General features: G+C 42.4%; 1 protein-coding gene across 1 annotated transcript in view; it reads left to right on the forward strand.

Moving 5' to 3' along the window:
• The window catches only part of RYK (receptor like tyrosine kinase), a 51,331-nt gene extending 34,032 nt beyond the window's left edge, over positions 1-17,299 (forward strand). The window contains exons 10-15 of the mRNA XM_054385911.1: positions 7,829-7,898; positions 9,167-9,299; positions 11,071-11,180; positions 14,018-14,177; positions 16,187-16,323; positions 17,133-17,299. Coding sequence (XP_054241886.1) covers positions 7,829-7,898; positions 9,167-9,299; positions 11,071-11,180; positions 14,018-14,177; positions 16,187-16,323; positions 17,133-17,244 — 722 coding nt within the window. The 3' untranslated portion in view covers positions 17,245-17,299. The remainder of the gene's footprint in view (positions 1-7,828; positions 7,899-9,166; positions 9,300-11,070; positions 11,181-14,017; positions 14,178-16,186; positions 16,324-17,132) is intronic.
• Positions 17,300-26,599: the final 9,300 nt, after the last annotated feature.

The following is a 26,599-nucleotide window of genomic DNA, read 5'->3' on the forward strand; positions in this document are numbered from 1 at the left end:
CTAACTGCTTCCATTTTCATGTTCTAACCACTTAACATTTTTCTTATGTACAAGGAAGGAGTGTTTGAAAAGAAACCGCCCATGAAAACCATTAGAAAACAAAGTCATGGTTTAAGTGAAAACTTTAACTCTTTAGGACTTCATCATTTTAGTAATAAAGCTTTGATTTTGTTTGTATCATCATAGGTCGCTAAAAGACTCTTTCACCATTCTTGGGTATCCCCAACATGATACTTTTAGAAATGTTTATTCATTGTAAATATAAGATGGGATGCTGGAGGTGCACCCATGTAGACAGTATGGATCATGATGCAGTAATGGCAGCCTTGGAGAAGGTGGTGATCCTTTAGGACTTCCTCAGAGTTTGGAGGTGTAGGAATAGAAATCCTGAGAACTTAAGCTGTGCAAAACAGGGGACAGCAATAGGCATACTTGGGTGACTTGTGTTAACCAAGTTGAAGAGTTTCTTGTTCATGGTAGACGTATATTATACCCCAACATGGAGCATGCACAGTTGTTCGCAAGCAACCATTTTTAAATTGCATTAACTTCACATTTCTGGGCAGTTAATTATTGAAAATGCTGCCTTGATGAATATATATATATATATATATATATATATACATATATATATGTTTAGGTTTGTGCCTTAAGTATACTGTATTTAAGTTAATTGTTAAAGTATTTAACCTCCCAAAACCAGAGTACAAGATCCTGTTTCTATAGAAGAAAGTTTATGACAAAAACCAAAATCAAAACAAAACCCCCAAAACATAATGAGACCAAATCGATCACACAAGCAACAACAACAAAAGAAACCCAAGAAAATCCTACCAAACCAAAACACTGCTTCCAGTCTGAGTTAAATTTGTAAATGTCTTTGTAAAGGAAGATATTTGAATTGAACACCTCTGCTATGAGAATAGGCTGAGAGAGCTGAAGTTGTTCAGCCTGGAGAAGAGAAGACTCCAGGAGGACCTTATAGCTACCATCCAATACCTGATGGAATCCTACAGGAAGGCTGGAGTGGGACTTTTTGTAAGGGCATCTAGCAATTGAACAAGAGGCAATGGTTTAAAGCTGAGGGAGAGTAGGTTTAGACTGGATCTTAGGAAGAAGTTCTTCAGTATAAGGGTGGTGAAACTCTGGAATAGGCTGCCCAGGAAGGTTGTGGATGCCGCCTCCCTGGGGGTGTTCAAGGCCAGGTTGGATGAGGCCTTGAGCACCTGAATCTAGTTGAGAGGTCTCACTGCCCATGGCAGGGAGGTTGGAGTAGATGATCTCTAAGGTCCCTTCCAACCTAAGCCATTGTATTATTCAATATAAATAGCCTTGGTTGGAGGAGATACACTGCTTTGTTGGAATTTTTTCAGGGCTAGGCATAGCATCTTGTCCTGTAAGCACTTTGAGTTGTTGTTGTGTATGTCCTGTGCATGTTAACATATGGAAGATTTGAGTTCTGTAGAATGTATGGTTGCTTTGTGCAGCAGATCAGCTCTGCTATCACACAGTGCCTCTAACTGAATGCCTCTGTAGCTAGCTAGACTTGAACATGCAATAGAACACCTCAACAGAAGCAAGATGTTTTTCATTCAGTGGCTGGCAGAAAGCCATTGGATGAGCTACTGGCTTCCATGGTAACTTACCACTAATCATCAGGGCCTCTTGAAGTTTTAATGTGTTAGCATTTTCCTGTCTGCTTTTCCTTCTGCCTCTGAAAAAAACAGATTGAATCATGACTACTTGCATTCATGAAGCAGTTCACCCTTCTATTGAAGGAAAATTCTGAAAATGTCTCATAGCAGGATTAAAAATGTCATGCACAATAGACATGTACTCAGCAAAATTTTGGAGTTGAATTTCTTTGGAAAAATCCAGACTCGTGTAGAAGGGTTAAGCAGTATTTAGGCATGTATTCTCTTTGAACTGGATTGAATTCTGCCCTAGGAGAAGTTTGACATAATTGCTGTGCCAAAGCAGCTGTAATTAAAAAGGCTGTGTTGATACTGGGAGCATTTCTTACCTGAGGCTGAACACTTAGGGCAGTTCTAGTACTATACTCTCAATTCCTATGGACACAGTCTGTGACCATTGTGCCTGCCTGTATGCTTTTCACCCTCAAATAACTTGAGTTTTTAGAATGTTTCACAGTGTATTTGGTAAAGACTACAAGTGTGAAAGATAGTAAGCGTGATACAAGCTTTGTGAAAACAGGTAGCCATATAGAAAATGAGTTGTGTAAGTGTTCTGTTGTTGGGGAATGTTAGGCTGCAGTGTGAGAGAGAAGGAAGTTTGCTTTGGGACCAAGACATTACAAATGGTCCAAAGGTGAGCAGAGCTTCAGGTATAACTTTTTTTGTTTGTTTTGTTTTGGTTTTGGTTTAATCTTATTTTTCAAATGTGTTTCCTGACAGCAATATTTATCAGAAGCCCTAGATTTCCTGGATGTAGTGTTTGTGGAACTGTTTCTGATAGGCATGCTGAAAGATGTTATTATCTGTTCCAGTCCAGAGTAGGCCACGAAAGGGCTCTGGAACGACTTCTTTTGATTTTGAAACCTTTGGTTATATTTCTTTTGAGACTCTGCTTTGTCTTTTGCCTGAAGAAACAGATTTCAGTGACCATGCTGATAATCCAAAGTCTCTAAGTTTGTAATGCTGTGCTTTGCTGTTTTAAGATTCTAGGAGGTCTGACTTAGAATGTTATTCTTGAAAGCCATCCAACTAATGGTGTAACCCACTGCAATGTCCAGGTAATGCTGCTTTTCTTCGTTAGGAAGTAATTTGAGGTGTGGAATGACTCTCTTCCCATACACTTCTGAGTGTAGAGTAGGATGCTCTGCAGTTGTCAGGAGTGTCCGGTCTTGGAGCATGCAAATTGCTGCAGTGTGGGTGTCATTGCTAAACAGCATGGAGATGTTTTCTCATGTGAGTTTTAACAGTGATTCACATGACTGATGGTGAACAAAGGTTTTAAAATGCAGTTTTATAGATGAACTTTGAGAAGCTGGTAAAAATGAAGTAGGTGCCCTTTCTCCTCATAAACCAGGAAGGGCCTCAGTATATATCATAGATGCCAGAATGGTGTGGAGATTAGCTTTATATAAAAATAGAAGTGCCAGGAGCCCCATTGTGCCTCACTACATACAAATAACCTAACACCATGAGATAAACTTGTAGGTGTATCAAAGGCTCTTGAAATCCTAGCTTGTTCTTGCTCTGTGCCTTGGGGTACGCTTTCGCAGCCAGGCTTTTGGCACAGAAGGGTTAAAAGCAGCTCTTTAAAAGCATCTTCCTAGTTCTGGAATGCAATTGCATCTATCTCAAATACAACTGTAGAATGAGTTGGGTTTGAATGAACCTCCAGTGGTCATCTAGTCCAATCCCCATGCAGTGAGCAGGGACATCCTCCATTAGGTCAGATTGCTCAGAGCCCTGTCCAGCCTGACCTTCAAAATCTCCAAGGATGGGGCTTCAGCTACCTCCCTTGGCAACATGTTCCAGTGTTCTACCACTGACATGGTAAAAAACTTCCTCCTAATGTCCAGCCTAAATCTTCTCATCTCTAATTTCAAACCATTGCCCCTTGTCCTATCACTACAGGCCTTTGGAAACTGTCCCTTTCTAGCCTCCTTGTAGGCCCCCTTCAGGTACTGGAACATCCTATATGTATCATATATAAATAGTCTTGGTTTTAAGCACCTTCTGAAAGTTGGACTTTATTGGTCCTAATTGAATATCCAGAGTTACTCCTGAGTATTCAATCTTTTTCCTAACTCATGTGCCCTGAAGTCTGTGCTGTTCAGTTGCTTAGCTGTTGGTGGGTGATAGCCTTGTGAAAATAAGGGTGCAGAAGCACTAACCTGGCTATACCTCATGGTCCTACCTGATGGCAGCAATGCATGAATTGTTGAGCATGGTGTATGCTTTATCACAAATACAGTGTTACTGCCTCAGAGGGAAGTTTAGCCTTTTTAGGGCTTTGAAGAAATTGTGCAACAAGCCCTTGTTCCGTTGGCCTAAAGTGTTCAACTTAAACGCAGGACTGTTTCCTGATGCATGAATTTTAATGTGGGAAGTGACAGCCTCCTCTGTTTGTGGCTTTTACGTTGCTATTCTAATTTAAGAGGCCTCTAACTCTGTGGGTGGCTTTCCCTCCATCCTTCTCTCTTCAGCTGCATGCATAGCAGTGTTCTTATCAAATGACTTCATGGATCTGGTACAGAAGAAATGAGCCACAAAAGCCTGTGGGCATTCTTGTGTGCTTGACAAGATCATTTCCCAGGTCTCGTTTTGTGTGGCTGCACAGACTGTTCAGCAAATAAAATGCCCACATGTGTGTGCTTACATGTAATGCTTAGAGATTTGATACATGGTTTCTGTGTAGGATTACACTTGGGTCCAGGCTGGAAAAGAAAGTCTGTAGGAGTCACATTAGCGTGTCCTTGGAAAAATGTTTCACCAAGCTGGAATTGCTGGGTCACAGCTGTTGCTGGCTTTGCTCTGGCACTGCCTGCTTCTCACATCAAAGCCAGAAACACTGTGGATTTTCTGGATTGCTTTTAAGGGTTTTCAGTGCCAGATAATCAGATTCACTAGGTCCTCTACAACAAAATGTATTATTACCAAAATTGCCTTCCTAATATATGCAAACTCGTCTGTTGGATGCTTGAAAGTGGTTGTAAATCTACTAAATGTGACAGTTTGTTTAAATGCACTTTCTGTTATGTAACTGAATAAAATGGCCTTAAAAGGAAGTCTGATTGCAGTAAGACTGTTGCAGTAGTATTACTTTTGGTTTTTTTTCCACTCCCTTTGGACTAGAATCACCCAGAGAAGTGGTGATTTATATTCTGTTTTGAATTATCTCTAGTACAAAACCACAAGAATCAAATTGTGTGGTTGTTCTGAATTGGCACCAGTTTAAGCTAGAGGAAGATTAGCCTTGTACTGCCTATTGTTTGTTCTGAGTGTGTTGAATTTGTTGGTGTTGTGTAAGTTTTTCTTTTTTTCCCCGTACAGAAAACAAGGAAATAATATTGATAAGAAAACACAATGCGGATGCTGGGACTGTTTCACAAGATAAGCTTGAGATTTCCGTATAGACTTGAATGGGAGTCAATTGTCATTTTGGGTGCTCCTTGCCCACAGCGTGGTGTTTCTGAGCTGAAAGAAAACAATGAAACGTAACAGTGACCTGTGGAAAAACACCCTGCCTGATGGAAAGGGAAAGGCATCAGCAGAAGAGTGTGGTCTGAACCAGATGAACTCGTTCTGTAGATGTAGAAACGTGTGTTGAATACTCTGATTTAGAGCTTCAAATTATTGCATGGTGGCTCATGTAATTAAGAGCAAACCAGTTAGGCAAGCACGGGGCCAAAGGGTGTGTAAGCGAGTTAATCATCTTAAACTCACACCTAATAATCTCCTTCCTCCGTCATATGCTGGGTTGAAGAGGTGTGGTTTTCTGAGTTCTAGTAATGTATTTGAAGTGGTGTACTAGCAGCCTGCTGACAGTTCCTCTAACTTGAAATATACTCCTACACCTCTGTTTTCAATGCTTGCCATTTATATCAGCTAAAGGATTCAGCCAGTCATGTCTGTATAACTTCACTTTAATGTAGTAGGTTTTCTCACTTGTTTACAAGCCTCTTGAAGTCTCTCCTATATATCCAATTAATAGCACTCAACTGTTTTAGATGTAATTTTGGTTGGAAAAGACCTTTAAGATCATCAAGTGCAACCTCTAACTCTACCAAGGCTGAACCATGTCCCTAGCACCACAGCTCCTTGTCCTTTAAACGCCTTCCTGGAGGGGAATTCAACCAACTCCCTGAATAGCCTATTCCAGAGTTTGAGAACCCTTTCAGTGAAGAAGTTTCTTCTAAGATCGAACCTAAACCTCCTCTGGTGCAACTTGAGGCCATTTGCTTTCATCCTATCCTATTGGGAGAGGAAAATAACACTCACATGGCTCCAGCCTCCTTTCAGGGAGTTGTAGAGGGTGAGGTCTTGCTTTCTGCACACTCTGTAGGACCTTCTCTTTCTCATGCCTTCTGTGTATTGGAGTGCAAAGTAGATGCTTCACCTGACCACTACTGAAATGTCTTCAGCACTGCAAGAGCCTGTTTATACCTTCCTCCTATACGTACTTGTTATCAAATACACAGAAATGTGCTGTTTTGCTGCATCCCATAATATACTGCAGCCACAATTGTCACTAATCTAATGGCATCTCTATGTTTGGACTTCTCTAGAGTGCTATGTTTTGGTGATCTTGGTTCTTGCAGCCTGTACAGGGTCTGGGCAGTGATGTGCCTTAGGGGTTTCCAAGCATAGTCAGGGTTAGGTGCCTCTTGCTGGGCCCTGTATCTGTGCTGATAACCTCAATTTCCTGACTTCCTCCTTTTTTCGTATCTGTATCTTTCCTGAGCCAAGGTACTAAAGCAGCCTTTGAAGCAGTTTGCCGTAGGGATAGCATTCCTTTCCCTGACTTAGGAGAACCTTCTCAATCCAGACAGCATTTTGTGGCTCACAGGTTCTTGAGTTGTGCAGTTTCTCTTTTTACAAGCCCTTCTTAAGCAGGAGCTGTGTTGTGCCTGAAGCTGTCTCCACTTCTAGCCGTTCTAGAAAGCTAAATCTCAGTTTGTGTTTTGTGGTTAGAGTCTATCCATTTAGCTTGCCACTACCATGAGGGGCAGGACACGTTTTCCCTGTGGGCTTCATACTTGCCTTTTCTGCCTTTTTGCTCATCTGCCCTGACCACTTTCACCACTCTTCATCAAAAGTCATGTTCTCTTTAGCAGAGTTCAAGTTCAGTATCAGAGCTGATATGTGGAAGAAAGTAAGACCACAAGGAAGGGAAAAGAGCAGAAGAGTTCTCTCCTGTTTTTCCTTCCAGGGCAGCGACATGTTGATTTGTCTCATCTATAATATGTAAAATTCATCCTAATGCAGCCAGGAAAATTGAGTGGCCTTTTACTGGGCTCTCTTCTGTGCTGGCTTGCTGCTTAGGCACACCTGTACTACTTCTAGTACAAAGAGGCAATAGGACATGCACCCCCGTGTGAGGAGGGTGGTGATTGTGAGAGCTCTGATCTACAGCATGTTGAGCTTCTTCCCTGTTGCTTCTTGCCCCCAGAGAGTTAAACCAAAGAAATGCAAGAATATGAGTGGGGAGAGGGTTACAGACAACACTTCTGCATGGTAGATGTTCTGATTGCTGTGGGTTATTGGAGTTATCACAGGTGCTTGAATTGTAGCTGGCTGCAATTATATTTTGGGGGTTTCATTCTGTTGTTTGGAGGTTTTTTACAAACATTTCTAAGATTACCGAGAGCAAGACAGCAGTAAATAAGTAAACCTAGTACTAAATGGTTTCCATCAATAAGTAGTAATGTATATAAGCCTATATTGGTAATTCAGCAGCAAATACGTTCTCTGACCACTTCTGTGCTTTTGGGAAACACACAACATGCTGGCCTTCCAGCAGCACCAGCCTTGTGTGCAGGATGTGACTGGCATTGCCTAGTGCAGGCAGTTCGTGCCTGCCCAGAAACTGTCAGGAAGCGTCAAAAGTAGTCTGTCAGCACCTGGAGAGTGTTTTACTTCCTTTTTTGGCTTCACCCCATTTGTTTAAGGAGAAATAGGCCCTAGAACTTGTCATACTCCTCTGGGTTTTTTTAATTCTATTTTAAAAAAGCAGGCAAACAAGTTCTGTTGTGCTCAAATGACCTCAGCTGACTTGCAAATCTGGATCAAATTTTAATTAATATGTTAATTTATTTCAAAGTTATATCTGTGGTTCCTTAATTTTTATTTTTTACTAGATCAAGCCTCAGAGGTACAGGTGACAATGATGCTGACTGAAAGCTGTAAACTCAGAGGGCTTCATCACAGGTAAGCTAAGCTGTATGTTTACAAGCAAAACTATCTGTGTGAGCTTGAAAATACTTGTGCTTAAAGCTCCCTCGGTGGGGAGGAAAAAAGTGTCTTCAGATTTCAGCAACATTTTGTATGTTTGAATTATTTATTTATTAAGCCATAAAGTGCTTGGCGTTGTAACATTGCTGATGGGATTTGTTCATTAACTAATGGTGTAGTTTGGGGCCTCAGGGCTTAAATTTTTTAAATTGATGCCCCAAACAGCTTGAGTTAGTGACAGTTTTGCAGCTTGGATTTAAGGCTGAAACCAGCCTTAAATATCTTCTTAACTGCACCCTTGCCAGTAATTAAGAAACCTACGCTTATTGTGAAGCTCCTAGACTGATCTTTTTTTTTTTTTTTAATGGTAACATGAAGGAAATTGTTAGTCCTGCAGTGCATTTAAAAGTTGTTTTTCTGCGTGTTATTACAGTGAAGGCCTTGTCTAAAATACAGGGTTGTATGAAGAGAAGGAGCAGGTTCTTGGGGAAACATATGTGCAATTGAAACAAAATTAAACAGCCCCCTTCTCATCATTCAAAATCAGATATTATTGTCCCTGTTACAAGTCAAACTCTTTAAAAAGTACAAAAGTCCTCCCTCAACCCCCATTGTGTATGGCCAGCAGGCTATCTGAGCTGTAAAGACGGTTGGAAGGGACCTTTACAGTGGGTTAGTGGTGGACTTGGCAGTGGTAGATTTATGGTTGGACTCAATGATCTGAAAGGTCTTTCCTAATCAATTCTATGATTCTCAACCATCTATGATAAAACTCCTGAGGCATAAAAGCTTTTAGAGGTTAACTGAATGTTTATTTGATTCAAAAATAAAATATTCTGTTCTGTCCTCTTGATGTGGATCAAAGATGATGTTCTGACTTCTAAAGCACTGTAATGGAGCTCTGTATTTTGTATCTCTAGTTACATTTAGCTGCATATGCTTCCAAATCAAGGATGTATTTCTTCTTATGTAAAGAATTTGTATTCATAGGAATTTATTTCAGGCCTTTTTCACCAAGTGAAAAGATTTGGAGCGTTCTTCCTAAAGGAAAGTACTCAAATACACAAATAAAAAGTGGCTAAGGCTTCCTTTATCTGGAGACCTCATGCTCTCCAATTCATATTGCAAGCTTCAATTATTTCCTTCAGTGTTGAATTACTTTCACTTACTATGTTTAGGGATCAAGAAGATTTGAATCAAATTGCAGTTTTATAAAATTAGGAATTTCTCTCTGTGTCTTCCAGGAATCTGCTACCTATCACTCATGTCTGTATAGAAGAGGGAGAAAAGCCAATGGTGCTGCTACCATACATGAACTGGGGGAACCTTAAACTATTCTTACGACAGTGCAAGCTGGTAGAGGCCAACAATCCTCAGGTACACTGAGAAATCTGCGACTTCTTGTGTGTTAGACTTGGCTTGTCATCTCTGTGAGTGTCTTAACAAAAATAGTTGTGGTACTCACCTGTTTTTTGTGACAATGAGAGAATTGGCAAGCAAGTGTTTGTCTTGATTCATACAATGAAAACATTCCTGGCGCTGCTTGTGACAAGACTTCAGGTGGCGTGAAACTAAGTTAAACTCTGTTTATGGTAGTAGCCTGTATATCAGTACATACTAAAAAAATTAGAGAGCAAATAGTATATGATTGTGGATTTAAGCTAGAGTACACAGGAAAACTGTGTATGGAGAAATTTAAGATGTACTGATTTTATTTTGGGTATAAATAAATTATCCCTTTAATTACTGTAGTTCTTAATTATTTTATAGTAAGCATGTGACACTTCTGTTAAACTTTACATGTGCTGCTATAGGTTAGCTATTAAGTAAGATAAATGGATTAATTTAATTTTAGATACTAAAGAAAACAATCTCTGCTGATTTATTGTTTGGGGTGGGTTGTTTTTTTTTTTTTTTTTTTACTGCTGTGGATACTCTTCAGCATTCATAACATTGTCTTTCAGTGGAACTTGCTGCATACATTTCATGAGAATTGAGGAAGAAAATACTCCTAGATAAGAACATACTCAGATTTTTTAAAATAAGCAAAGTGTTTAGTGACAGATGTGTATATGTAGTAAAACTGTTCCTTAGTTAAGATTACCTTGTCTTTTCTTCAGCTTCATCTTGGTTTGGCTTCTGTCTTTAGACTAAACCAAGCACAACATGAAATCTTGTTTCCTGAGATCAGCATTTGTCTTGGTTATGTACCAGATCTCAAATTACCAAAGGCCACCTACCCCTATTACTTTACAAGTTGTGATAAGATTCTAGGATCCTTCAACTTTGATTTGACTTGTTCTGCAGCTCAATGTGAGTTTTAAATCCATATTCACTGCATCAATATCCCTTTCCAGCAATTTAAACAGAAATGGTATTTATAATCTGTATTATGTCAAACAAGAGAAGTTAGCTTTGACTGTACTTAACTACCAAACTGGAGTGCTTGGTGTCCTAGGCACATTTTTTAAGGTGGAACTTTTCTACAAATTCTTGACTTTTCTGAAATAATATGTGGCTATTATTCTTAGTAGTCTGTTAAGGAAGAGGACAGTTTATTATTGTTTTAATGTAGTATTTGGTTTATTTTAACCCCAGCCTTGCAACTTCAGTGTGTCCACCTGCATACTGAAGTTTCTGAAACACTATAGAAATGGAAGAGGGAACCCAAGGTATAAATACATGCCAAGGTTTAATTTATATAGGACTGTGAAGTGTAAAAATAGTTGGAGTCACAACCTTTGATACTGGTTTTCAGTGGTAGATAGCAACAAGAATTTTGACTGCTGTTTATACTCTGCTGACTGAAAATGAATCGGTTTGCAGGGAAGCAAAGTCAAAAAGATGCTGTAAGAGGATAAAGTCAACCATTTATGCCTGTGTTCACCACTAATTGAAGGAAAAGTTGTGTAGCACTGAGGAATTTGCAAATTGGAATTATTTGCTCCTGGTATGTAAAAAAAAAAAAAAAATCTAGTATTTAGAATAAAGTCTTCATAAGTTTTCAGCGGGTGGTAGCATCTGTAGCTACTAGAAGGCATCAGCCACTAAAGGTAGAGGGTGTGAACACTGGAATACTACAAAAACACTAACCTGGCAGGAACTGGGCTTTCAGTTTAGCAGTGACTGTTGTTTTGTGCTCTTGCAGGCAATTTCCCAGCAGGATCTTGTGCATATGGCTATTCAGATTGCCTGCGGAATGAGTTATTTGGCCAGACGGGAGGTCATTCACAAAGACCTGGCTGCTAGAAACTGTGTGTAAGTACTCAACAGGACAGAGCCATTGTGCAGGCAACATTATGTTGGTAGCTAGAGCTAGGATGGCCTTTCTGTGGTTAACCTGATCTCTGCTTCAAAATATACCATCATTGTTGGGGCTTTTTTTCCAATTTTTGGGTGAATAGTTTTGTCAGTGAAGCTATTTTCCACTAAATATGAGGTGAGCCAGAAAGCATAGTTCTCAAGGAAGCAAAACATCTTCATCTTAAAGACTTCTGCTGGGTTTTGTCTATCTCAAGGTATTGAAATATATTAAAGCATCTCTTAAGCTTTAATAAAAAACTTAGAATATCGTTGGCACTTTCTTAATGGATACGTTTTTCTGTGAAGTTGTTTATCTTAATTTTTTTCTGTAAAAATACTTAGAGGCTTTTCTCATTGGCAGGTTTTGTAGTTGTCAAATGATGAATAGATATGGTACGAAGGCCAGAGTAGGATTTAAGACCATTTTCTGGTGGAATGTGCCCTCAAAATGTAGATATTGAGGCATTTGGCTTTCTGTAAACCAAATCACCTGGAGACCAGCATCTGCACTCATTTGCTATCTGCTTTGTTACCTAATAAGGAGAAATAAATTAGTCTTCTGCCTATACTTAGCTAAATGTCTGAAAGTATAAAAAGGGTCAGTTCTGTCTGTGAGCTTCATTTTATGGTATCTGCAAATAGCATCCTAATTTGAGTAACAGTTAGTTTTCAGAATTCAAGACCATATTTAAAGATTCGAATTGAACCTTTAAAGGATTGAAGTTCCTGATTTGGAGAGACACTTCTGCTTTTGCCCTGTTACTGCAGTCTGTTAGAGAGCTCTACATGTCTATCTCAGCAATTGACAGTAAAATATGAGTCGTGGTCCCCACACCCAAATAGGTCCTGCTCCTCAAGTTTGGATAACCTTTGGCTCTTATGCTTCTGTCCAGGAAATCACTTGGTCCTCTCAGGTGCAGTTGGTAGCCCAGTTTTTCAGCCATCCCAACCAAGGCCAACAAAGCCTTTTGACAGTGCACCTGGGGTGCTAAGAAACAGTTAAGCTCTCATGCATACTTAAGACACTTAAGCACATATGTAATAAAATTCAGGACCGGGAGCAGTAAGATCCACCTTGAAGCCATCTCTTGTGCTTTTGAACGGGTGCCACCAAGCTAGTCCAGCAGAATCTTTCCTGACTCTTGTGCTATCTACGGATGTTCAGTTTAACGGTTTCCAAGGTACTTCCTAATTCCTGTTGCTTTGCCTCTCTGGTGAGCCTATAGAAGAAGTGGTACCACAGGATGCAAAGATCATAAGCAGTACTCCAGATAAATTACATTGTGACAACCTCTCGGCCTGTGCAGTGTATTAATAGCCTAGTGTCCTTGCTGTGCAAAGCAGTGGCAGTCCAGGCTGCTTGACTCCTTGCCCTCCTGGGGCAAAGTCCAACTTCACTTTAGTTGCTGTATGTGTGATCTAGAGGGCTGACAATAAAAATCAACTCAGAGTGCACCTGATGCTCCTCCTCTGTGGGAAATGAAGGCAGGAGCTGAGCATCCACCAGTCTGTGCTGCAGTACCAGAAATCCTGGGCTAGCATTGGTTTTTGAAAAGAAAGAGTATGGCAGAAGCCACGATCCCTTGAAAGGCATCTGCCACCCTTTTGTTCCCCAGGTTTGTTCCTGTGTGGTGAAAGGCTGGGAGGAGTTGATAGGAAGTTTATTTGACTTAATTTTGGGAAGGAAGGGAGCCAGGATTGCAGTGATCTTGGCAGGATTGTTAAGGGAGGAAAGGCTTTTGGTCTCGTGGGCCCATAGCACAGGTGGGCCCAATTAGAGTGGGCATAAGGATTATACCAGTCAGAGCTCTCTAAGCACCAGGAAATTGTTTGTAGGCAGGTCTTCTCGGAATTTCACTGAACTCTTAAGAGTGAACAGTACTGAAAATGCCTGGTCTCTAAATTTTGAGGGCAATAAACTGACCTGAAAGTGCACAAAAAATGGGAGAAATAAGAAGGCAGTTGTGATAGTGGAAAGGAAAACACAAATTGGGCATTTTTGGCTAGTATTTTTATAATATTGACCAGATGAAAAGACAGCAAATGCCATTTGCTTACAGTCCCCCTAACCCAATGTTATTTCTGTGTTTTATCATATTAAAGCCAACATCATACCCATATTTCTCAGCTGTTGATAAGTGAACTTAAAGTTAAAAAGGATATGCATTAAATCCCAGAGGAAGAAAGAAATCTATAGGCTCTGTATACTTTTTTCGAGTCATCTTTTTGTTGATGAAGTTTCCCTTAGCCAGTATCTTATTTCTACCAACAGTCAGAATGACTGCCTTTTGTTGAGGAGAATAAATAATATCTTGCCAGATTACCTGATCCAAGACAAAGCTTTTAGACCACAATCGATACTGGTTGCTTTAACAAGCTACTACTACATCTTGCTTTGCTTAAATCTTTGGCTTGTTATTGCTATAGAGGTGCCATAGCTAAAATTTATTTGATTGATCTGATAGGGGATCCTCAAGGGAGGATTTAAGGGAGTTTGTTTCAACTGGTTTTTTTTTTTTTTTTTTGCACATGTAAATGTTTTGATTTTTATTTAATCTTAAGACTGCTGGTTTTTCTAGTGCTTATCTGTTAATGCAAAATAAATATGTTCTTCGATAGTATTTGGTAATCACAGAACAAGCATGTCTTGACGTAGAAGAGTGAAATGTTGATACTACAATTAGTGCTGCCCAGTTAATACCCCAAGGCTGACACACAAAGTTGAGCACAACTGTTTTCTGTCGAACTGTTAATGCCAAGTTTGCTAAATTGTTCTGTTCTTTCTCAATCAGCATTGATGATGCACTTCAGGTTAAGATTACAGACAACGCGCTATCTCGAGATTTATTTCCCATGGACTACCACTGCCTGGGGGATAATGAGAACAGACCAGTTCGATGGATGGCTCTTGAAAGCCTGGTTAACAATGAATTCTCCAGTGCCAGTGATGTGGTAAGATGGTTCTGTTGGGTTGGTTGGTTGGTTTGGGGATTTTTGGGTGGTGTGTTTTTTTGTTTTATTTTCTTCTGTTTTGTAAGTGCACATTATTTACTTCCCCCCTTTTTTTTTTTCAGCCATTGGAGAATCATGGCACTGAATAGGTGACAGTGATTTGTTCAGAACAGCATCTCTATACAACTTCTTCCTGCACTGTGTGCTCATGTCAGATAGTTTAAAGGTCAGGCAGACCTTCCTTGCACAGCAAAACCATCTATTGCACACTCTTCTAGCTTGCTTTGGGGATGCGTCTTTTTAAAACGCTTTTGCTGGCTTGAAGCATTCCTGATGTGTTCCTTCTCTGCCAACACTTCTCTCAGTCAGCCAAAGTGTTGAAAAACAAAGCACCGTTCCTGCTGAATTTTAATTGCATTTTTTCCCTCTGTTGGACGTGAAGCTCTGCATCTCTTTATGCCATTTTTAGGCAGCTACTCAAGGAATTAGACACAGCTGTATTCTCACGGTAGTTACTCTTGAACTGCTCTTGATTCTCATGTTCTAGGTGCACCATCACTTGTCCCTTGCCATTTTTCTGAACTGTAAATAGAAGGATGTCCTCCCCTCCCCTGCTTTTCCCAGACTGTTAATAGATGGTGTTCAGAGCCAGGCTGCATCTCTGCCCCTGCCATTCTCCAGCTCTGAGCTTTCCCATCAGTGTTCACTGACAGCATCATAGAATGCATCAGGTTGGAAGGGACCCTGAAAGGTCCCTTCCTTCAGGCTTCTTTTGGTTAAAACCAAGAATCTTTGCTTACAGAACTCTATCCTTTTTAATAAATCATGTTGTTTGCAGTACTTATAACTTCAGCAGTGAATCATCGATGTGCAGTATCAGCACCATCTATGCTTTACCTCTTGATACCAGCTAGTGAATCATTTTGCTTGTACTGTGCTTGCACAGGAATTGATTAATTTTTTTCATCACCTTAAGCTCCTTGTGGCATGTATTGACAGCTGAATGTGTTGAATGCTGATCCAGTTATCAGATTGACCTAGATGTAATCTTTATTTTGCTTGTGAGTCCTACTTCTGAGCTTATATTCAAAATATACAGCTGACTTGGATTTTTAAACTGATGGCTCCATTCACTTCTGAACCTTTGAATTTCCTAGCCCTTTTTTCAGGAATTTGGGGTAGTATTTTGAAGATGCAAAATGTACTGGAACACTTCATTTTTTTCAGAATGTTGGTCTAGTGTATAGTATTCCTTAGATTTGTTAAGTGTTTTGAAGTAGGCTGCTGGAAAACTGTAGTAAATACATGATTTATTTATTTTTTATTTATTTTTTAGGAACTTAAATCTTAGTGCACAAACATTTTAATGTTAGTTCAATTTAACACCTGTTGACAGAACCACAGAATGGTAGGGGTTGGAAAGGACCTCTGAAGATCATCTAGGCCAAATTCCCTGCTAGAGCAGGATCACCTAGTGTTAATCACATGGAACATGTCCGGGTGGGTTTGGAATGCCTCCAGAGATGGAGACTCCACAGCCTCTCTGGGCAGCCTGCTCCAGTGCTCTGACACACTCAAACAGAAAACGTTTTCTTATGTTCAGATGGAACCTCCTGTGTTCTGATTTGTGTCCATTGCCCCATGTCCTGTCACTGGGCACCACTGAGAAGAGTCTGGCTCCATCCTCATGGCAGTTGCTCTTCAATACTGATCAGCAGGAATTAGATCCCCCCTCTGGCTGCTTTTCTTCAGGCTAAACACCCCCAGGTCTCTCAGCCTTTCCTCATAAGGGAGATGTTCCAGTCCCCTCATCACATCAGTGTTCTGTGATTCTTAATTGTTCCTATTCAAGATGGAACACTGTCATTCAGGAACTTTGTTATAGTATAGCATTTATGTAAGTTTGTCTTTCTCTGTGTAGTCTCGTTTATGGATGATTTTGTGGATTCTCTGGAGGAGGTCTCGAGATGCAGCATGTTCTGTTAATGCTCTATGCTCTTCCTTTTCAGTGGGCCTTTGGAGTAACACTGTGGGAGCTGATGACTTTAGGACAGACTCCGTATGTTGATATCGACCCCTTTGAGATGGCTGCTTACTTAAAGGACGGCTATCGAATAGCTCAGCCAATCAACTGCCCTGATGAACTGTGAGTGCATGGTTTTGGGGATAGGATGTTTTGTAACCAGCATGTTACACCAGCTTTAGCAATGAGAGAGCCACGTTTGCCTTCCCTTGCCTGTTTGTTTTGCCTTTCAGACAAGCCATCATGTAAGTATTTGTGTGGCTTTAGTAACCTGCGTCAGGGAACTCTGGCTAAAATTAATTTTTGCTCATGGAGTTTCACTTAATCCTGACCCAACTCTTCTCTTTATTCTGACACCTGGGAAAAATGAGGGTTGGTCAGGAGAATGGGAGAAGAGAGGCAAAGAAGCCAAGGGGGTTCAGTTTAGCATTTGTGGAACTGCACTGTAGGTAAACCTCTAGGTTTGTGGACACGGGGACTCTGTTCCCTCAGAGCAAGACTGCAGAGAAGTACTGTGCATGATGACGTTAAAAGGCAGTGCTTGAGATGTTTATTCCTCATTCTTAATGGGGCAGGAGAACACAACTGCACAGGCACTATCTTGCACCTTCCAAAGCCCATTCCTGTAAACTGAAGCACTTTAAACTATGCTCTTGCAGTAGCTGAGCAATTTCCACTAAGCTATGCATTGCCTCTTGCTGGATTGCCTCTGGCTTGTATCCTAACTCAAAACAGCACTTCCAGTCACAATACTCTTATTGATGGTTCCATGGTGTGTCTCCTGAATATGCTGTTCAGTATTGCCCTGCCTGAGGGCTCTTCTCTCCATGCTCAGCAGTTTTCCTAATGGCAAATGCTGTTTTTCACTTTCAGGCTCTAGCTGTGGTCACCTGGCTTACATTCTTGTGTCTTCATTTGTCTTTGTCTTCCAGGTTTGCTGTGATGGCCTGCTGTTGGGCCCTAGATCCTGAAGAAAGACCTAAGTTTCAGCAGCTGGTGCAATGTCTAACTGAATTTCACGCAGCGTTGGGAGCCTATGTCTGAAACAGCTGAAGATTCAATTCACTTCCTGGGAGAAGGCATGGCATACATCTGCAGCTCCATGCATCGTTTGGACTCAGACACATGATGTGTATAAAGCAACACTAAAGGGAGAAAGCACTTCTTCCAAAACACTGTGCCTTAGAATGCCTTAGTAGTCTGAGGTTTTCTTGTAAGACCTCTTGATGTTGAATATTTCTAGATCTCACTTTTGCTAAGTTAAATCGAGACCTTTTTATTTGCCATCAGGATTTTTAAAGTGTAGTGATAGTGAACTTAAGAGATTTGGATGGACATTGCACTCTTACAACAAACACCTGTTTTTTAATTCGAAGGGTATATGGAACTGGTAGAAAAGTGAGGATGGGGGGGAAACAAACACAAAAGCCACACTACAGAAAAATTCCCCTGCTTTTTAAAAAAAAAAAAATTGAGAATTAATTTTTCTGACCAGCTCTAGTGTTTGTACTTGTATGTATCTGGAATAGCTTTTTAGTATCAACTTCTATTTTGAGACAACAGCACATTGTGGTTGGATCCACAAGCGGCATCTTACTTTTTTTAAACCCCTTCACAAATGTGTTTTGGTTTTTGGTTTTTTTTTTTTTTTGTGTTTTTTTTTTCTACAGCTGGTCTTCAGGATACAATATCTCCTTTTTAAAGCAGTGATTGTGTAGAACTGGTTCCAATTTACCTCATAAAGAGAGTAGCAAAGGTGGGGTAAAAGTGGTGCCCCTCCTTTCCGAGAAAAAGCTGATGTGATTTTGAAGATGGTTTTATGTGCTAAATAGTGGCCTTCAGAGAAGCGCCAAAGCAGCCCTTGAGTGGGCATCTTTCACCTCAGAGTTTTGGATCTCAGTTTCTCTTGTTCGAAAAGGTACTGGTTGTTTTTTTATGGGCTTTTATGGCCTGAAATGGGCTTAAATATATAAATATATATTTGTAAAGACACTTGCAGAGTAAAGAACGTTTTTCTATTACACCTAATGTGAAAGCTTCATCCGTTGCATTGCCCTGTGTGTTGAACATGCAGGTTGGTGGTTGTTGGGCAAAAGTAGGCATGAAACTTCTTCACTGAGAGTTCTCAAACCTCACCCCTGGAGGTATTTCAAAGAGGCAGAGATGTGATGCTAAGGGACATGGTTTAGACTTGGTAGAGTTAAGTAATGGTTGGACTCAAATGATTTCAAAGGTCTTTTCCAACCAAAATGATTGTGAAGACAAGGTGGACTGCTGGCCTCCCTCCCTGCAGAACTTAAAATGTTGTTCTGCTGTCTTTTTTAACCCAAATATGCATTCCACTCCAAGTTATTTTGAGTTGAATGTTACTTAAGAGAGGGGTTGAAACTAGATGATCTTCAGGGTGCCTTCCAACCCAAACCATTCTACAAATCTGTCTCTGCATTGCTGCATGTGATATATCTTAGCTCTGTGGGAAAAGCTCTTGAGGACAAAAGAATTATTTTAAATTTCTTTTGTGCTTGAGTTTAGCATGACGAATTGGCACCCCCCACCTCAAAGTGTTTGTCTGATAACCTTTGTCCTAGGACCTGTGAGAAGGCTTTTAACTGTTTTCTCTAGAAAAACATGAGTGGTGTGTTCTAAACATGGAAAGGGCTTGAGTCAGGTGGTGCTTTTCAGAAGAAAGTGGAAATGTTTCAGAGGCTGAAATTTGTGTAAGTGTGTGGAGTTTTGAGCAGTTTTGTGGCAGCTGATGGATAAGAATCATTTTGAAGAAGAGGAGGATTAAATAAAAGTAAGGGGAGGGAAAAAATGGTATGAATGCACCAGCCACACATTGCACAAGGATGTTCCTCTCAGGTTAATCCACATACTTCAGCCCACATGCAAATTCTTCTGCAATTCAGTCCCAAAGTTTCACGCTGCCAACTCCAAAATGCTTGCCTTCAAAAGTAGGCAGCTACACACCACACACAGTTGTGACTGCCAGTGTTAGAGAAACTGCCCTTGGCAGAAGCAAAAGTGAGTGTGTGGGGTGGGTGTTGATGCAAGCCTCGCTGGAGTGCTCTGAGGACTGCCTGTGGTGTCTCTTTTCAACATAGCATGTGACTGGTAGTGCAAATACCTGCGACCCAAGGGTTGTGCATGTGCAGGTCTGTTGGCAGATTGTTACTGCAGCATGCAAGGGGAGTCCACCCACAGCCTTTGATTTCAGCACCAGGCATTTGAGTGAGAAACCTTTGTGAGAAATCACAGAATGGTTGCAGTTGGAAGGGACCTCTAAAGATCATCTAATCCAACTGCCCTGGCAGAGCAGGGTCACAGCAGGTTGCCCAGGATCACAGTGTCCAGGTGGGTTTTGACAGTGTCCAGAGGAGGAGATTCCACCACCTCTCTGGGCAGCCTGCTCCAATGCTCTGCCACCCTCAAAGTAAAGAAGATTTTCTGTATCTTTTAAGTGAAACCTGGGTTCCGGTTTGTGCCCATTGCCCCTTGTCCTATCACTGGGCACCACTAAAAAGAACCCGGCCCAATCCTCTTGACCTCCACCCTTTAGCTATTGATCAATGTCGATCAGATCCCCCCTCAGGCTGCTCTTCTCCAGGGTAAACAGCCCCAGATCTCCCAGCTTTTCCTCCTCACAGATGCTCCAGTTCCCTCAGCATCTTTGTGGCCCTGTAATGGGCTTTTGCCAGTAGTCTCCTGTCCTTGAACTGGAGAGTCCAGAACTAGATGCAATACTCCAGGTGTGGCCTCACCAGGGCAGAGGAAAAGGAAAACCTCCTTTGACTCTTCTGAATGCCCCCTGAATGCATTCTTGGCCACAAGGGCACATTCCTGGCTCACGGTGAACTTGTCCACCAGGACTCCCAGGTCCTTTTCCACAGAGCTTCCTTCTAGCAGGTCAACCCCTGACCTGTACTGGTTTATTGATTTTAGAAGAAATCTGATGCAAAACAATAAGAGCAGGCTACCTTCTGAAGCTACCACCATGCTAGGTATTGCCTATTTGCTAAAGAGAAGAAGCTTGTATTACCCTGCAGTGGCTCTGGAACAGAGAGCAAGGTTCATCTGTAAGATTCAGTGGGGTTAAGGATTGGTTATTGGCCTGAATGGTGCTGAGATGTGAGGCTGAGAACCTGGGACAGTTTGGTCTGTGTCCTCACTTGCTGTCCTGTAAAGCCCCAGCAGAACTGTGCCAGCTGAATGTGGAGTTCACTGTGGAGTCCACATGGAACGTGAGAGTCCTTTCGTGTCACTCACATTTGAGCCATCTGCTGTCATGCCCTCCCTTGGCCAACAAAGGCAATGTTAGTTCTGTCTCCTTCTTTTCATGGCACAGAACCTCTGCTCAGTCACATAAATCACTGTGGCTCACTAACTCTAGGGCCAGCTCTCATGCCAAGTCTGATGCTCCAGAGAGCAGGTCCAATTTTTGAGGCTGCACAGCAGCTGAAGCAGCCACACATGTCTACTTTACAAAAGCTTCACATCAAAACAAATTTTTTCCACCAATAAACCCAAGAAATATGCAAAATACCCCAAGTATATCTCTGATTGTGCTGTCAGCTTCTGTGCATTCCTAGGGTGGGAGAGGCTGGATGAATTGAATAACCTCATGTGCTCCTCTTTCTTCTTCCTTCCCAGCCTCTTCTTCAGCTCAGTCTCACCTGTAGTCTCAGCTTCTACCTTGTTTTCTCCTGCTCAAGTGAGAGGCACTTCCTTTTAGTTTATTCTAACTCTTTTTTGGTTAGGAAGTATTAAATCAGCCCCTTCTTTTGTCTCCTGTTGTGCTACCCTCCCCCTGGGCTTTTGACTTGGTGAGCTGGGTTATTTCCAGGAGTAATCTTCCAGGATCCAAGAACTCTTTCTGAGCCAAAACACTTTGCAAGCAACCAGAAACCCTGGTTGCAAGCAGTCACCCAATCCAAGAACTTGGGCTTGATTGTGAGACAAGATTGATCTTGCTGAAGCTGTTTGTAAGAGCAGGACCTCTGTGATGCAGTTCATGTCATCCTGTAGAGAACAGTTAAACTGGCATGGCCCCACGTCCTGACACGTGCAGGCCTATGTCCTGAGGGCTGTGGTGGGAATATATGCAGTGTCTACTTACCTTCTTGCCTGGTGGAAGTCTGTGGTCTGTGACTGTGTTGCAGAAAAAGCTTTTGACTTCAGAGTGCTGGAGCTCTGGAGCAGGCTGCCCAGAGAGGTTGTGGAGTCTCCTCTGGAGACTTTCAAAACTCACCTAGACATATTCCCAAGATATAGGTGAACATATATGTTAGCAGGGGGGTTGGACTAGATGATCTCCAGAGGTCCCTTCCATCCTCTACCATTTTGTGATCCTCTGATGTGACCTGTAACCAATCCTGTCCTTGAGCTTCTGCTGGAATCCTTGCTTGCAGACACAAGAAGGGCTGCCCTGCCTCCTCACGTACCCTCTTTAGACAGTGGTGAAAGCCCTTTTGTATTTTATAGCCCCTTGGCACATAAGTCAGACGCTCCTGATCCAGCAGGCTGAGACTTGCAGAGGCATGGAGTTGTGCAGCTTGCATTGGAGAGACCTTCAGCAAAGTCCAGCTGCTCAGGGATCATGTTGGAAGCTGTCCAACACCTTCATAAGAAGCATTTTCAGTATCTTAATTTTTTTTTTTTTAAACCGAGATCTGTGCAGGTCCCAGGCTTGCTTGCCCAATAAAACCTGATCATTCTAGAGTGATGGGAGTTAGAGATGAAGGTGGTGTGGGGAGGTGACTATGTGATGCTTCAGCCTCTGGAATAGACTCAGAGAAAGCTGGAAGCTGAAGCCCTGAGTGCTGAGTGGATTTTTACTGTGAAGCTTGGCTGAAAGTAAATAGAAATGCTTTGTGGATGTGCTCAGATGTAAGAACCTGTGCAGAATGCAATTTGAGTGCTGTAGCTCTACACTTTTTCTAATTTCTTTATGGAAGGAGTGGCCAAACATTGGAACAGGCTGCACAAAGAGGTGGTGGAGTCACCTAAAGGTGTTCGAGAAATATGTGGACATGGCACTTTGGGACATGGTTTAATGGCCATGGTGGTGTTGGTTGACAGCTGGACTTGATCTTAGAGGTCTTTTCCAACCAAAACAATTCTATTGTGTGTAAAAGCTGTCTTCAGGCTTACCTGGTCTTAGAGGTCCTGCTTGGGCTGCTCAGCTACCTGTCCAGACCCTCTGTGTCCCATACGCTTGTTTAGGCAGCCTCAGCCTAATGCTGCTCTGAGCACTTCTTGGCTCTTCAAGCCCCATTGCCTTCAGAGAAGCAGGCTATCCTTCAGCAATGGTCTCCCCATCAACTAATGTAGAGCTGAGCTGATGAGACCTTCAATAGAACTGTCCTCCAGACACTGTTTTTGAGCTAAGAAAACCTCACAGATAGGGAAATAGCTATACTGCAGATGATTCATGCTTGAGGAGGAAAAACAAATGAGTTGTCTGCCCTCAGTGATGCAAATGGCAACACCTCTCCTAGGAAATGCTGAACAGATTAAATAATAGTATTTGGTTGAAACAAGGCTTGAAGGAATAGGGAAGTGGACTGGCTAAGCTTGTCTTTGTAGAAAGAGTTGAGAGTAAGCCTGGAGATGGGGAGACAGCAAGCTGGCTTTGAATGAGTGTATTGGTATGATGGGCATATGAGAAGGGTGGTACACAGGCAATGAGGTAGTCAAATAACAGCTGAGAACAAGTACCTTGACCTGATAGGAGAATTCAGTCTTTTGTGCTGGGTGAAGACCATGTTTGGACATGCATGAATGGCTGTTTTCATGGAGCAGCTGGACAGGACAGCTCCCAGAAAGCAAGCAATTGGGCTCAGTTCTGGATGATGCAAAGGATCAGCTGCAAAACTGTGGGAGAGTGGTTTTGCACCAGTGACCAAACTTATCTGCTGTTCTTGCTGGTCCAGTAAATACAAGAGAGCAAACAAAACCAGCCAGAAGAAAATCCCATAACCTAAAAACCTCCAAACTGTGCCAGTGCTTAATTTTGAAAAGCAGAGCTCTGTAAAAATCAAAAGCAGATCAAAGAAAAATATTTGGCTGTCTAAAGGATAACATGCCCTGAGGGCTTCATTCCTGGTTAGAATACTGTCCAGAAGGCTAAAGGATCCAAGCTTCCTCTTCCAACTGGCAGAGATTTGCTTGCCAACAGAGAAAAGTACATAGGAGATACTCCTGAAGTTTTAGGGGCAGATCAGACTGCTGTGTGTCTACAACTCTCTGGAAGGAGGTTGGAGCCATGTGGCTCCAGCCTCCCTTCAGAGAGCTGTAGAGAGCTGTAGAGAGCAATGAAGTCTCCTCTCATCCTCTTCTTCTCTAGACTAAACAACCCCAGTTCTCTCTGCTGCTCCTCATCAGACCTGTTCTCCAGAGCCTAAACCAGGTAGAGTTGCCAGTTAATTAATGGTGCAGGGGAAATAAAATGTGAAGAGGGAATTGCTGGCAGCTTATTTGCAACTCATGGGAGGCAGAAAACCCATGCTGAATCTCCAAGTGACTCTTCCACAGGGTGCCGTCAAGTGAGCAACTTATTAAAAGGACTGAGGAGATGACCATCGGCCTTAAACTCTGATAACATACTGGGATAGTGAAAACCCTTTGAAAGACTTGATAGTAAAACTTGATAGTAAGTCTGAGCTTGTCATCTCTGGGCAGGCTGATGCTGGCAGCTGAGTTATGGGCCCAGCTGGTCAAACACCATTTGTAACCTGTTCCATGATGGCAGGAACTTGGGTGTGAATCAAGGCCATCTTCATCAAAAACTGTTCTTTTCAGTGTGGGTATGTCCAACAGAAATCCCAGTTGCTTGTTGCTGTTGTTCTTAGGGAACAAGTTAAACTTCAGGCTCCTTCAGGTAGGTCCTCTTTCTCCTGATGGAGATCCCCATCCTATTGCAGAGGCTGTTCCTAGCCTTGTTTTGGCAATGTTGGGATGTAGCAAAGAACGTGGGTTCTGGGAAACGCTGTGAATTCCAGCTCTGCTCAGCACTTGGGGAAAACAATACGTCAAGAGACAGTTTTGGGTTTCTGCAGGGAGTTCTTGTGCCTCAGGGAAACTGTAGTGATGCATGATTGATTCCTCTGCACTGATGCAGCTTGGGATAATGTTGGCTGCTACCCAGCCTCTCTCTGTGTTGTCAGTGTTGCAGAACATCTGAATGCACATGCAGCTTGAGTCTTGGCTTTTTGGTTGTGATCTGTAGAAACACATAACATTCAATACTCCTTTGTTCATCTGGGTAGCCATTCTGTGTGTGCTTCTCTAATCTTGAAATCTGTGAGCTTTAAGAAACAAACCTAAGTCAACTGAACTCATTTTTACATCCGTTCTCATCTGCTGCTTCTGAGTGTGGTACTAGACTACAAGGCTAGCTACAGAAACCCTGATTTTTGTCCTGATGTTATCACTAAGAAAGCAGAAATCTTTCCCCTCCCTAGATCTTTGCTTGATTTGGCCCAGAGCAGTTTGAAACTCTGGGGTTTAGCTTTTAGTGGATGAATACCCTATTTCTCAGCATGTCTGCTCAATAGATGCTGAATCCCGGGGGGGAAATTTGGAGCCATAGGAAGGAGAGGTGGGTGGGAGAGCTCATTAAGCAGCCGTCCCTCCCACAAGTATATTTCCTCTTTGCAAGTCCTTGATGACTTGCTGGGTAGTTTGCAGGAAGCTTGAATGCAGCCACTTCTTTTCTATTTTTTTCCCTGTCTTGTTCCTGTATCCTGGCAAAGTTCATCTGACCTTAACTGGCAACAGGCTTGTGTTTTCCTCCCGCTCTCTGGAGCAGAAAGTCTTCCTCCCATTGCTCTCCTGGTGTCAATGAAGATGTGTCCTCAGCCGGCCTGGATGCAGCAGGATCCTCAGTATTGGACCCCTATAGCTTAGCAGTGGTGTGGAGCATCTGTACATCTTGTCCTGTGCTTTGTGCAGACCTCAGGCTCCCTGGCTGTGCCATCCAGAAGTCCATGGCTGGACCATGCCCAAAGCTGATAGTTGGCTGATATGTGCAGACCACTTGCTCAGTCTCCATCCTGCCTGTGCTGGCCCGGGCAGAAATCCACTACTTGTTCTTCAGCCAGGAGCAGCATCTCCTTTTTCCACTTGAAAAGTCAGTTTGTGCTGCTTTCACCTGACACTGGTGCCTAGCAGACCCCTGTAGCTCAGGAACCTAAGGATCTCCTGGCTCTTCTGTCCCTGTGTGGTCAGGTGGCTCTAGAGACAGATGTGGTGAGCTGGGGTTCCTGCCTGTGACAGCCCACCACAGCATCAATGTGAGCTCTGCAAAGAGCTACAAAGCATAACATTGACAAGTGGTCCTTCTTTACAATGTCTTCAAATCTGCCTTGTTAAAAGTCTTCAGATCTGGAGCCCTGTCCTAATGCACTGTGTCCAGTTCTGGAGCCCCTATTACAAGAGGGATATGGACATGCTGGAAGGTGTCCAGAGAAGGGACACCAGGATGATCAGAGGGCTGGAACACCTCTCCTGTGAGGACAGACTGAAAGAGTTGGGGCTGTTCAGTCTGGAGAAGAGAAGGCTCCGAGGTGACCTTATTGTGGCCTTTCAATATCTGAAGGGGGCCTACAAGAAAGCTGGGGAGGGACTTTTTAGGATATCAGGTAGTGATAGGACTAGGGGGAATGGAATAAAGCTGGAAGTGAGGAGATTCAGGCTGGAAGTGAGGAGATTCAGGCTGGAAGTGAGGAAGAAGTTCTTCACCATGAGAGTGGTGAGAGCCTGGAATGGGTTGCCCAGGGAGGTGGTTGAGGCCCCATCCCTGGAGGTGTTTAAGGCCAGGCTGGATGAGGCTCTGGCCAGCCTGCTGTAGTGTGAGGTGTCCCTGGCCATGGCAGGGGGGTTGGAACTAGATGATCCTTGTGGTCCCTTCCAACCCTGACTGATTCTATGATTCTAATGTAACACCAAGGTGCTACAGTAGGTTTCTAACCCTGAAAAATTGAAAACAGGAAAGCAAATGGGCTCTGGTGGGAGAGACATCTTCATTTTGCCCTGGCATAAAAAGGCTTTAATTAGTTGGGGTTTTTTTCTGTGTTGCAGGAAAAGTGTTTTCAGACAGGGCTGGAGTGGTGGATACCAGTAATGTGCAAATCCTTCAGCATTGCCCTGGTGGCTTGGGCAGGGAGAGCAGAGGAAGCCAGGAAATTGTTGCTGCTCAAGGGTCAGCTGCAAGAATTCTGTGACCTTTTGATACCATGTGGTGGAGGAAGTGGTTTCAAGTAAAGTGATGATTAATTGCTTGTATTAATTAATTGATTTATTTATTCTTGGGGTCTTGAACCTCTTAATTTCCCAATCTTGGGTTTTCATTCTCTCCCCTCACAACAAGGCACTTGCTCAGGTCACCCACTTTGTTCAG

Source organism: Indicator indicator, chromosome 13, assembly GCF_027791375.1.
Source record: "Indicator indicator isolate 239-I01 chromosome 13, UM_Iind_1.1, whole genome shotgun sequence".
Taxonomy (NCBI): domain Eukaryota; kingdom Metazoa; phylum Chordata; class Aves; order Piciformes; family Indicatoridae; genus Indicator; species Indicator indicator.